We start from the raw sequence: 11,960 nt of genomic DNA, 5'->3' as shown, positions 1-11,960 counted from the left end.
GGCTCTGCTCACCTGCGCCCCGGCGCTGGCGCCGCCCCCTGTGACCCGGGCTCTGCTCACCTGCGCCCCGGCGCTGGCGCCGCCCCCTGTGACCCGGGCTCTGCTCACCTGCGCCCCGGCGCTGGCGCCGCCCCCTGGGACCCGGGCTCTGCTCACCTGCGCCCCGGCGCTGGCGCCGCCCGCACGCGGGCGCGCGGCCGAAGGGCAGCGCAACAACGGGAACGGCGACTGCGGCTTCACACAGCAGGAGGTCAAGAGAATCTAGGCATGGGGAAAGTGTGTGATTTAGTTACTTAAAATAATCAAAGATTTTTATTGGAAATAAATCGAGCAGAATGTAGTAAAAATGGAGACTATAATTTCTATGAAATCAAGATCACCTCATTTTTCTGGGGGAGAGCAAGCACAGGAGTGACAGGAAGAAAACGAGGTAGAGTTCTGAAATATCCTGGATTGCCCATCTCAGAAGTAAAAATAGTAGTCGAAGAAATAATGGGGAGCAAGTGCATATTTCACACTTTGGTCTGCCAGCCTGGCCGTTCAGGAGACGTGCACCGAAAACACCTGGGAAGGTGGCCCGAAGGTTTTGACACATTTCACCTCGTTAAAGCCACGCAATCAGATTCATATTCACAGTAACGGTTTCCAATATCATACACGGAAAATGAAAAAGAATGAACAGGGCACAGCTTTCCATGGATGAGACTTCCATATTTATTGTTATTCCATGTGCATAGAAAATGGCAGTGAAGTTTCTTATGAAACAGGCAGGGAATGGGAGAGGTGCAGATATACCAGACTGGACCTTGTGCTTCAAAATTACACTATTCATTTTTAAAAGTTTGGTTTTTTCTCCTTTTAAAATTTATAACATTTTCTTGGATTTTTTTTGTGCATGATGTTTCGAATTCCTTTTAAAATGACACACTGCATTACAAATGGATGGCACTTGAAACCAATGTGGCATCTCCATATTTACACCAACGAAGAAATTTACAAGACGGAAGAGCGTACAATCTGACATCTAGAAGGAGCAATAAAACAAGGGCATCCATTTTATTTTCTCTGTACAAACTATCAGAACAAGACTTTTATTCACATTAAAAAAAAACCAATCAGCTTTAATTTGCTCTGACCTACACGCCTTCCAAATTCATTTGACTCAATTCTCAAACCTTTCATCACATCGCCCACACCCTCACCAGACTACGGGAGCTACAATAATGATACCTAACACCTAAACAGAGCGGAACCCAAACCACCCCTTCCAGTTCCCTTCCAGCTTTTCTTCCTGACAATTCCTCACTCAAAAAAAAAAAAAAAAAAAAAACCAAAAAAAAAAAGAAAAGAAAAGGAAAAAAAAAAATCAATCTTCCTTATTCCTTCTTGTACTTCACTTTCACTTTCACATTCACACCCAAACCAGCACAGAGGCCGTTCCATTTCGTCCCAGCAAGGTGAGAAGCCTCCGCGGTTTGTCCCCTCGCTGCTACACCCAGGAGTCGGGAGAGCCCGGGTACTGCTCCGCTCGGTACGACGAGCGCCGGGTGGAGTAAAAGTCCACGTAGTTGGTGGCCGACTTCAGTCCGTACGGTGCCGCGTAATCCGGCGCGGCGGGGAAGGGAACGCGGTCGTCGTAGTACGGGTCCTCGTAGCTGTGCGGGGACTGCAGGTACAACCTGTACGCGTCGTACGTTTTCCTGTTGGCGTCTTCTTGGCTGTAGTACAATTGCTGATGCTGTTGACAAAACGGTAGAAAAAGAAGCTTTCAAAATATAGTTAGCAGAGAAAATATTTGTTTCTCAAACGCACACACGTTATACAGAACCTCTCCCTACAAAGTTCAGTGCGGCCCTGCCAATGGTGACGGTAGCAGAGGTTTCAATCCTCCAGGAAATGAACCTCATCTGTAGTTAAACTAAAGGGGACAAAGGGCTGAGCCTGTCTGCGCGCCTGCCCCCCGCTCTCAGAACGGTGACAGGGCAGAGCACAGCACTGACCGCACCGCCCAGACCCCGCGCTCCGGCCACGAAAGCGGCCTCAGATCCCAGCACAAGAACACGCTAAAGCACGTCACGGAAGAGGGAAACAGAGCTAACACGGACAGGAGCAGCGGCCAGCTCAGGCGCATTAGTGCCCAGTAATGCAGCCTGCTGTGGAACCCGCTCCAGAGAGCACTGAGCACAACAGGCCCTGCTGAACCCTGCGTGCTGAGCCTCCTCTCCACAGAACACTGGCACTCACCTGTAGTCGTCTGTTCTGTTCTCTTGCTGGTGAGGAATAGGAACTGATGTAAATTGGTGACGGTTTGCTGGAACCTGGGAGAAAACAGTTGATGGCATAAACTTCAGTCTTTATTCTTTCGTCTGTAAGTCTATTTACTTCTATTTTACCCAAACAATTAAGTCTACAGATTTCAGTATCTACTAATAACAACACAGTGCAGGCAAATGTTGTGCCTCAGCAGAAGTTAAATTGAAACCAAGAGGCTCTTTTGCATTGCTGATTTTTGTTTTACAGACTAATAACCTTTCAAACAAGGAATTTCCTTCTCTTTGTTTACTGTCATCTCTATATTGTTTTGTGACTTGTGTCAAATAGTAAGAAGGAAAAGGGAGATCAGGGAAAAGATGAAATACTGGTATAATTTAACAATAATAACATTTTATTATTATAATATACTACCACATATTATTATTTATAAAATGTTGATAATGATAATAATAATGTAACGTGCATTAAAAAAAAATCTATAATAGGATTTGAAATAAAAATAGAAATTCCAAACACCTCTCGCCTCCCAATATGTAACCAGACCTTCTCTTATTCTGGTAACGTGCAATTTTAAAGAGAATAGCAGAGACAGAGGAAAAACCTGCTCTGTTCCACGTGCAGGGAATGTCATGAATAAACACGGAGAACAACATTGCGAAGGTTGCTGACGCGCTGTCCAGACTGTATAAACCCCTCGCACAGCAATGTTACGTGCTCGGTTACAAGCTCACCGGACTGGTATCTTACCGGTGTATATGTCTTTGTGTGTGATGCCATCGCCTTGGTTATTGTAATACTGCATAGAAGGTTGCGTTCGCTCATACTCGGAGCGGGGCTCTCTGATTCCTAACAAGGCCGGGGATGAGGACGTGCTGCCAACTGAGGAGAAAAGAGGACGGTCGGTATCTACAACAGCTGTGGCCATGCCCAGCCTTCTCTGTACCCTCCTTGTCCCCGAGGATTAACAAAACAGAGATGGGCGGAATGGACAAAACTCATCCATCCTTTTTCCTGTATGAAGAACCCCAGTGTGAGACCTGTGAACGACGTACCCTGAGATGAGAACTTCATACCATAATGGTGGAGAAATCAGCTGAAACGGGAGAGCTCAGCCACGTCAGCAGGGCCTGAGATGTGCTCAGTGCTGTGTCCAGACCACGGGGCCAGTGCAGACCCCCCAGCCCTGTGCGCCCGACAGGGACGGCGGAGCAGCACTGCGGTGCGTGACCAGCGGGCGTTCGCGTACAGGAGAGGCAGCACGGCCTCCGTGGTTTGGGTAGAATTAGCAGTCAACTGAGGGCTACCTGAGTTAAAAAAAGGGCTATCGGGGGCCCCTTCAGTAAATCTCCATGTTTCCTGACTGACCTGACTGTATGACAGGTGACATCTGTTGATTTGTTGTTGATAAGGAAGGATGTGATTTGAATCTCTCTCGCTCTAGTGTTGATACTGGTGTAATAAAATGACTTTGATTCCATCCATCCTGTGGAGCGGCAGAAAGAAAAAAACATCAAAAGAAATCACTTTTTATTAAATCAGGAGTTTTTGTAGAACTATTTTCCAGTGCAGGCTGATTTGGTAACTTACCTTTTTATAAATGCTACGGAGATCTCGGTATTGCCATAATGTGTTCAGTACCTGGGCAGCTGCTTTGACAACTTTCAGTGAGGACCTAAGTAAAGAATATGACGTTGTAGAAAGCCACTTTACTCCATTTAAAAAGAACCATGTTCCTAAGCTACAAAACAGCCTGAACCTTGATGCCGTGAAGCAAGTCCGGGGTCTCGACACCGCACGTGGCGCCAGCGCGGCGTGGCCACAGCGGAGCCAGCAGCCTGACCCGGAGGCTGCTGCGGAACCCGAGCCAGCGGGCAATCACTTCTGCGCAGCCGCGCGGGTCACCGCGCCCAGCACCGAGCAGGAGCTGCCACTTGCCTGTCCCCGCGGCCCTTGGTGATGTTCACCAGCTTCTCGATGCCGCCGGTGTCCGCCAGCGCTTTGGCGTTCTCCATGTTCTTGCTGGTCACCTCGTGCAAAGCGCAGCAGATGGCGGCCACCGTCTCATCCGACAGCACGCTCGGGCCGTTGCCTCCCGGGAGCCGATTAACCAGATCTCGCATGGCGTATTTACCTAGAAAAACCCACCGACAGAACCAAGTGAAGAAATACATTTTGGTACTTAAGATTTGAAATTATAGGACTCATCACAAAACTGCATCTGAAAGCAATAAAATGAAACACAGGATCAAAATCATGGAAACCTTCCAAGAATTGACATTTTACGGAGAGTCAAGGGAGACTTCTGATTTTTTTTTTTTCCTTTTACCTTAGAAATGTGCAAGTTGCATTTTTGCACTAAAACAGGAACTTTTGTAAACAGGAATTATTTGGAGAAAGCAGAATTGTTCAAGGAAAAACATCACACTGTTGGTTCTGACCACGGAGAGCTGCAGGTTCCGGGGCTTTGTTTAGGGCATGGTTAAAGAAATCCTCACAGAAACCTGGATTCTTTTCTTTCAGACGTTCTGTTCACTTTACTGGTTACCCTAAGAGATCAGATCCCAGCACTCTCAGATCTCAGTTCCTGACTGAGGCACAGGAACAATCACACTGCAGACAAAGGAAACGAACTACAGCTCAGGGAACTTCTTTTTTCCTGTTTAGGCTGTGTTGTTAATTAAATGATTAATCGATTTTATTGAAAACATGTATTTGTACATAACAGTGAACAACGAATAAGCTTTACAAAGCCATTAGTTACCTATTTGCACAATGTACCTCAGGGAAAAAAAATCCAAGAAAGAACTGTGCAAACAAAAGCTTCTCAAAGCCACCGCAGAACTGTCACCAAGGCAGCTGCAGCAGCTCCCGTCCCCGCCAGCCTCGCAGGCTCATCGCACGGCTGCGTGTACCGGTGCAGGCTGCTGTTCACCGGAGCTTTCTGCAGCGTTCCGGCCCTGAAAACCCGCCGTTCCTGCCCCTGCCACCGGCAGCGAAGGTGCATGAACAGGTGACCAGCATGGGTCACCTGCGACTCGCTTCATGTCTCCAGACATTGATACCCAGATGAGCCAACAGCTCTTTCCTATCTAAGGCTTTGGCCAGGGGGGGGAGCAGGTGGAGGTGTGTTCCTGAATGGAGAAGTTCTGCCAGGATTGGAAAACAATCCTGGAAAGACAACATCACCTGAGTATGACATGTCTGTGGCTGCTGCTATACAACAGGATTCTCATTTTGCTCATTTCTCATGGAGGTGATACCCACACTGCCAGAAAACATGTTCTGAACATCCAGGATGGACAAGCGTCAGAAATAAATAACAACATTCTGTTCACCTGCATTGATATCTTTAAGAACAGTGATGCTCTTCTCTGTATAAATAGTTGTTATATACTTCTCCCACTTGTCTACAACACAGAAAATGCTTCTGTAACAAAAGGGGAACTTTTTCAGATCACACCACATGTTAGTAGGGTTCCTTTAGGCCACAGCAGTCTGAGGTGAGGTGTGTTCAACACCTGCCATAATCTACTGAGATTCCCGATCAAGGCAGCAAAACTGTTATTTGGGATTTTTAAATGCGACATGAGAAAGGCACAGATGAACACTTTAACTTTTAAATATTAAAATTGACAAAAGGAAAACAGTTTTTCTAGCAAGAACTCTTGTTGATTACTTAATTCAGCAGACACACATGCATACTGCTCTGCCTCTGAGTTTTCATAGAAATACTTCACTAGAAGAGGATTTCTTCCCTCTCTCCTTATCCCGTACTATTAAAGGAAGTATTTCCTGACGCAGCGGCAGCAGAGCTTCCTGTCCTCGTAGAACACGAAGGGCCTTGGAACGCTCAGAGAAGGTCGCTGCTCAGCTCCAAGGAAGCAGAGTTGTGTTCTCCGTCGTGTTTTGTACTGACAGCTTCCTGCCCGGTGCCATTTAGCGGAGGTGACCTACCCTTTGGAAAGAGACCGCTGTGCAGCTGGCTAAGGCCAACGGAAATGTCAGTGCTACGGAAAAGCTACTGCTGACAAAAAGATGAATTTCTTGCCCCAAATGCCATGATACAGTGAGATGGAGTTTGCTATTTGTACTGGTAAATCCCACCCCGGTGTTTGTGCAGTCGGAGGTCTGACACGCTGGCGACGGCGCTTTGCCGTGGTTCTGTACGTACCGATCAGCTCCTTGTTCCGCACGTCCAGCGCCATGTTCCTGAGGGCAGTGGCCACGGACGAGACGACCCTGTCGTTGTCCATCCTCAGCAGCTCCACCAGGATCGGGAGCCCCTTCTCTTTCCTTACCGCGGCTCGGATGTACGCTGCGAACTGTGACACACGCCAGTTACTCACAATTCTACCACAACGTTCCGACTGAAATAATCTCTTACTGCATTGGAATTCGTGAGTACGTTAGGAGCTGTTTCCCAAAGAAGAGCTGACATGTTAAATGAGTATCTTCTCTGTTATTAGAACGGCTTGGCTCTTTGTTGTTTTTACTCATGCCTCTTACAAAGCAATGTTGCTTTTCACTGTGCAAATGACATTACCGTAGCACATAAACACTAACGATACGCACTAGAGAGACATATTCACACGCATACTGAAAATTACGTGTTCCTTCCAAACACATTCCAGTATCTTATTAAAAATCCCAGCTGAAATAGGACGGCAGGAGGAGGAGCAGGAGGTGACCGACCTTCCAGTTGCCCGCAGACAGGTTCTGGAGCGAGCCGGCCGAGCCCTCCAGCGTGGCGGGGTTGGAGCTCTCGGCCAGCAGCGTCAGGTACGGCTTCACCACCGACGGGTGCCACAGCATCTCCACCCCCTTGGGGGACTTGGAGAACCCGGGGATGGGCCCAACTCCGTCCCACTGCAAAAGGAACACGGAGCTGCATCAAACCTCCGTATTTTCAATCAATGTGCGGTAGTTCCCCAAGCTATGTACCCCCATAACTAGCTGAACTACAGCTGACACGCTGTGATACAAAGGAAATGGCAAACCTGATCCTCCTGTGAAGTTTTTTTTTTCTTCTTCTTTTTTTTCCCCCAGCAGCTTGGCTCTGAATCTTTGCTGGGTGACTCTTTTCCTAACAAGTCGTCCAGTTCATTGATCCCCAGCAGACGTGCCTGAGGTACCTCCAGTTCCAAACGGTAGGAAAGGTTTCGCAAGGTACACACACAGTTTTCCACTGTCTGGAGCCAAACCACAAAGATGTCGGGCAATTAGGTACTTTCTTACATAGTGATAAAGCAAGGCAAACAAACCAAGCAGAGGTGAAAGGCATTTAGAGCACAAGCAGCACATTGTAATTCTAGGCCTTGCTTTGTCTGTTTCTCTGCGATCTCTCTCCTGATATCCTCAAATATGAAAATATAACAGCAATCTCTACTATAGTGGGACTTCTAGTACCCTGAAAATGAAAAGCACAAGAGCTTATTATTATTTTCTTAAAGAATGACTACTTCAACACTGATGAAAATGAAAAGCACAGAACAAGTTGTATTATGCAACAGAATTTGATTGTGCATCAGTAAACCAGGAGCGGGAGAGAAGCCCAGTTGAGCTAACACATCACAGCGCTAAACGATGCTCCACAGACCCCTACGATGCTATGGGACACACGGTTTAGCACGGTTAACCTTTTCCAGGAAGCGTGCACACACCTTGCTGTCATAGTCTGAGGTGTTCACACACGTGTGGATCACGTAGAGCAGCGAGTCGACCAGCCCTTCGCAAGCCCTCATCTGCTTCCGCGCCTCCTCGCCCGCCGAGCTCAGGTTCCTGCAGGTGGAATGACAAGGAACAACACGTATCCACAATGGTCTCATTAGACAGTCTGCGGCAGTTTTTTATCCAACTGACTGATATGGAGAAGTTAAAGGCAAACACATCATTTTGTGCAGGAACCCACCCCCTTTCTTATAAAAGATAAACACGATTCCAAACCAGTTTCAAGGGAGCACCGAGTCCCTGACAGAGCCTGGCACAAGCAGAACCCTCTCGCACCCTGAGCCCTCTCTGCTGTCCAAGTCCAGCTCTATGTCCGTATGCACTGCAGAACTGATCGCTGAGCTGGTCTGTGCTGGAAATAACCTGCTGGAGTCCGGATCTGTGCTAGAAATACCCTTCTGGAGACCGGATCTGTGCTGGAAATACCCTTCTGGAGTCCGGATCCAGTGGGTGAGCTGTGGTGCAGCCTCACGGACCGTGTAGCGGTGCTGGCCCGGCCGGGCAGAGCGGCTCACAGGAGGGAGCGGGGAGGGAAGGGCTGGCACAGGCTGCGCAGGGCGCAGGCAGAATGTGAGCAGGGCGCAGGCAGAATGTGAGCAGGGCGCAGGCAGAAGGTGCGCAGGGTGCAGGCAGAATGTGCGCAGGGCGCAGGCAGAATGTGAGCAGGGCGCAGGCAGAATGTGAGCAGGGCGCAGGCAGAATGTGCGCAGGGCGCAGGCAGAAGGTGCGCAGGGCGCAGGCAGAATGTGAGCAGGGCGCAGGCAGAATGTGAGCAGGGCGCAGGCAGAATGTGCGCAGGGCGCAGGCAGAAGGTGCGCAGGGCGCAGGCAGAATGTGAGCAGGGCGCAGGCAGAATGTGAGCAGGGCGCAGGCAGAATGTGAGCAGGGCGCAGGCAGAAGGTGCGCAGGGCGCAGGCAGAATGTGAGCAGGGCGCAGGCAGAAGGTGCGCAGGGCGCAGGCAGAAGGTGCGCAGGGCGCAGGCAGAATGTGCGCAGGGCGCAGGCAGAAGGTGCGCAGGGCGCAGGCAGAAGGTGCGCAGGGTGCAGGCAGAATGTGCGCCGGGCCAGGGCCGCAGCCCACGCTGTGCCTGCACGCACTGGACACAGAAACACCTCATACCCCTGGCCCTTGAATTCTCTTCAGATATTTTAGTCCTGCCTTTTATTATTCTAAATGCCTTTTTCTTTCTTCCTACTGTTTGAGAAATCCACAAAGGGAACAGTTGAACACTTCTTTACTGACATGCATGCACACACAAATATGTATCTAACAATAAAGAAACACCACACATTTTTTTCCCTAAATAATGTTCATAAGCCCTACACATAATACAAAAAATTGCAGTAATTAATAGGGGAAAAGTGCTATGATTTTAATTTATAAAAAAATACAACTGAAATGTAACCACTAGCCGTTATAGTTACCATCTCTTAGTCACTAACTTGGTAGTTTTCATAATTTTCTAATATGGAACAAAAAACCCAGATGCAGAAGCTGCCTAAATGATACAATTACGTAGCAACCTCTGTGTCTTAAAAATGACAGTATAAGAAGGACCCGCTGGATAACATGATTACTCTGTGCAAGGGAACCTTCCAGAAGAGCAAACTACCTCAGGCATCCCGTGGTATTGCGCAGAACCAGGGAGGTCTGGAACTTCATCTTGTGATCATCATCAAAGGAGGAGCTGTTCCACCCGGAATGGGGCACTATCACAGTGTTGGTCAGCGGCGACAGCGCGTCTCGGATGATTGTCATCTTCACCGCATCGCAGGAAGACAGGTTCCAGAGCACCCCTGCAGATTTCATTGTACAACAGTCAGAACAGACTTGGCAAGCAAATAACAACAGCCTTTACAACCCAAAAGACATCACTAAATAGGAGAAGGATAATCTACCTATGCAAAAAATTATGAAAAAGAGATAGCGGATGTATGCAGCACCCAGCAAATCTGCCTTGTTCTGATGGAAATGGAGTTCCTTCACGTGTTAGAACTGCAAATCACTTTCTGTGCACCGAGATGCTTCTATCATTTGCATACTACTAGCGATTTTCTGTCTGTAATTTAACACACGTTTACACAGTTTGGGTCCAGCTTATGAATTCTGCAAGATCTTACTTAAAACCCTTGTCAGCGGATGGTAAGAAAAAGCCTGTAATAAACCAAATGTTAGGAGTCAATACAGAAATACTTATCCAAGACCGAGCTGTGTATTGAGGAGAATCATTCTGGGAAAAATGTACCCTAAGTGGAGCTTTAGCGCAACTATCTCAAGATTCACTTCTCCTGGTGAATCTACACTTCTCTGCTAACACTTTAACTACCAGTTATCAAAATAAGTGGGTTTGTATTCGCAAATACCAATGCTCAAATAACAACCCAGTCGATATACTCAATTCCAGTCACTTGCCAGTTATTCCCATCTTGTCTACTTGAGAAAAATTATCTGTAATATAATTCTCTGCTTGTTTCTATTCAAAACGTACCTGTTACAAGCTCTTTAATTTCGGCATCAACAGACTTTCTCAACAGTCGTAAAAGGGCAGGTATCCCACCGACGTTCTTCATTGCTATTTTGTTTTCATCCGTGGACTTCCCGTACACGAGGTTCCGCAGCGCGCCGCAGGCGTTCTTCTGGACCTCCAGGACCCGGTGGTCCAAGAGATCAACCAGGTGCTTGATTCCTCCCAGCCTACACACCTGCAAAAAGAGCGTCGGGACCATCAGCACCACTGATTTCACCCGTTTTGCTCTACAGCTTCCAAAGGCTTTTTTTTAAAATACAACCAGCCCATTCCATTCTACTTCAAGAAGAAATATTGTTGGTTAATATTAGTAAGTTGATTGTTACACCGTACTGAAAACTCCTGTGCACCACTGGCGTCCCTGTAGAAAAGGCTGATGCCCATTTTCAGTCACTGGCTGTGTGCAGAGAAGAATTTTCCTGCTAAAGTTTTGCTTCCCCATAATGCAGTTTTTAGGTAATTTCCTATACCGTAGAATATCTTTTTTGGGAATATTAGAAATAAGAAGTCACAAACACACACACAGACAAAATCAGTTCAAATTAGCATATATCCTGTCCTATCGGTATATCCGAAGGGTTTACTCTGCAGAAATTTCCTAGGCTAAAAAATCCTTCTATTGTCTGCTTTAAGCAGGTTAGTTGCATTTATTCCTCACTATACATTTAAACAAAATTTAAACATTATGTTTTGAGATCTCATTTCCATGCAGTACTTTTCTGCTTGCCCCACAACATCCGGCTCTCTAAACTGGAGATACGGATTTGGTGGGTGGACAAGGAACTGGCTGGACGGTCCCATCCAGAGGGTCGTGGTCAATGGCTCCGTGTCTGGATGGACACCAGAGACAAGTGGTGTCCCATGGGCTCCGTACTGGAACCAGTGCTGTTTGATGTCTTCATCTAGCGCACCCTCGGCAGGTCTGTGGATGACACCACGCTGAGCGGTGCGGTTGACATGCCTGCGTTATACATACATATATATATATATATCTACTGTGCTATACCGAAAAAAAGAAAAAGCAAGCAGTGTGGTTTCCCGTTGGCAGTTTCCCGGGAGCAGCCAGGCGCTCCGGGCCCTACCTCCGTTTTGACTTTGTTGTCCCCGAAGCAGAGGTGCTGCAGGTAGGCAGCCGCGTTGGCCTGCACCGACGGGAACTGGTGCTGCAGCATGTGGATCACTTCGGGCAGCTCTGGGTCTCGCCAGGCAAACTCCCTTCGTTAGCAGAACACAGGCGAGAGCAGGCATTAGTTACAAACGCATGTTTATTTACCAAGTAGAATTACTAGAGCATCTCAAGTGTTTTTCGACAATTCTGGTTTTGTTCTGGAGTGTTGGGGCTAGGAAGAAGAACAGGCATATCGGAACACCCAGGAGCCGCACCACCTTCCAGTCTTCCAACTGGAAAAGGACGCTTGGTATCCTATGGTC

At 47.8% G+C, this 11,960-nt stretch overlaps 1 protein-coding gene across 4 annotated transcripts in view; it reads right to left on the bottom strand.

The window, feature by feature from the left end:
* Positions 1–78: 78 nt before the first annotated feature.
* PKP4 (plakophilin 4) overlaps positions 79–11,960 on the bottom strand; it is an 86,494-nt gene continuing 74,612 nt past the window's right edge. For 3 of the 4 annotated variants that reach the window (XM_082056427.1, XM_082056428.1, XM_082056429.1), the window contains 13 exons: positions 11,612–11,740; positions 10,491–10,704; positions 9,615–9,798; positions 7,935–8,052; positions 7,272–7,463; positions 6,967–7,140; positions 6,446–6,596; positions 4,210–4,405; positions 3,862–3,946; positions 3,640–3,757; positions 3,022–3,153; positions 2,245–2,318; positions 79–1,738 (listed from right to left, as the gene is read on the bottom strand). In XM_082056427.1, coding sequence (XP_081912553.1) covers positions 1,490–1,738; positions 2,245–2,318; positions 3,022–3,153; positions 3,640–3,757; positions 3,862–3,946; positions 4,210–4,405; positions 6,446–6,596; positions 6,967–7,140; positions 7,272–7,463; positions 7,935–8,052; positions 9,615–9,798; positions 10,491–10,704; positions 11,612–11,740 — 2,016 coding nt within the window. In that variant the 3' untranslated portion in view covers positions 79–1,489. The remainder of the gene's footprint in view (positions 1,739–2,244; positions 2,319–3,021; positions 3,154–3,639; positions 3,758–3,861; positions 3,947–4,209; positions 4,406–6,445; positions 6,597–6,966; positions 7,141–7,271; positions 7,464–7,934; positions 8,053–9,614; positions 9,799–10,490; positions 10,705–11,611; positions 11,741–11,960) is intronic. The other variant, XM_082056430.1, reaches the window with a different exon arrangement.

The sequence above is a fragment of the Streptopelia decaocto genome (assembly GCF_964273445.1).
Source record: "Streptopelia decaocto genome assembly, chromosome: 6".
NCBI lineage: Eukaryota > Metazoa > Chordata > Aves > Columbiformes > Columbidae > Streptopelia > Streptopelia decaocto.
Note: the sequence above shows the minus strand (reverse complement) of the source record. Positions and strands in the feature narration are given on the sequence as shown.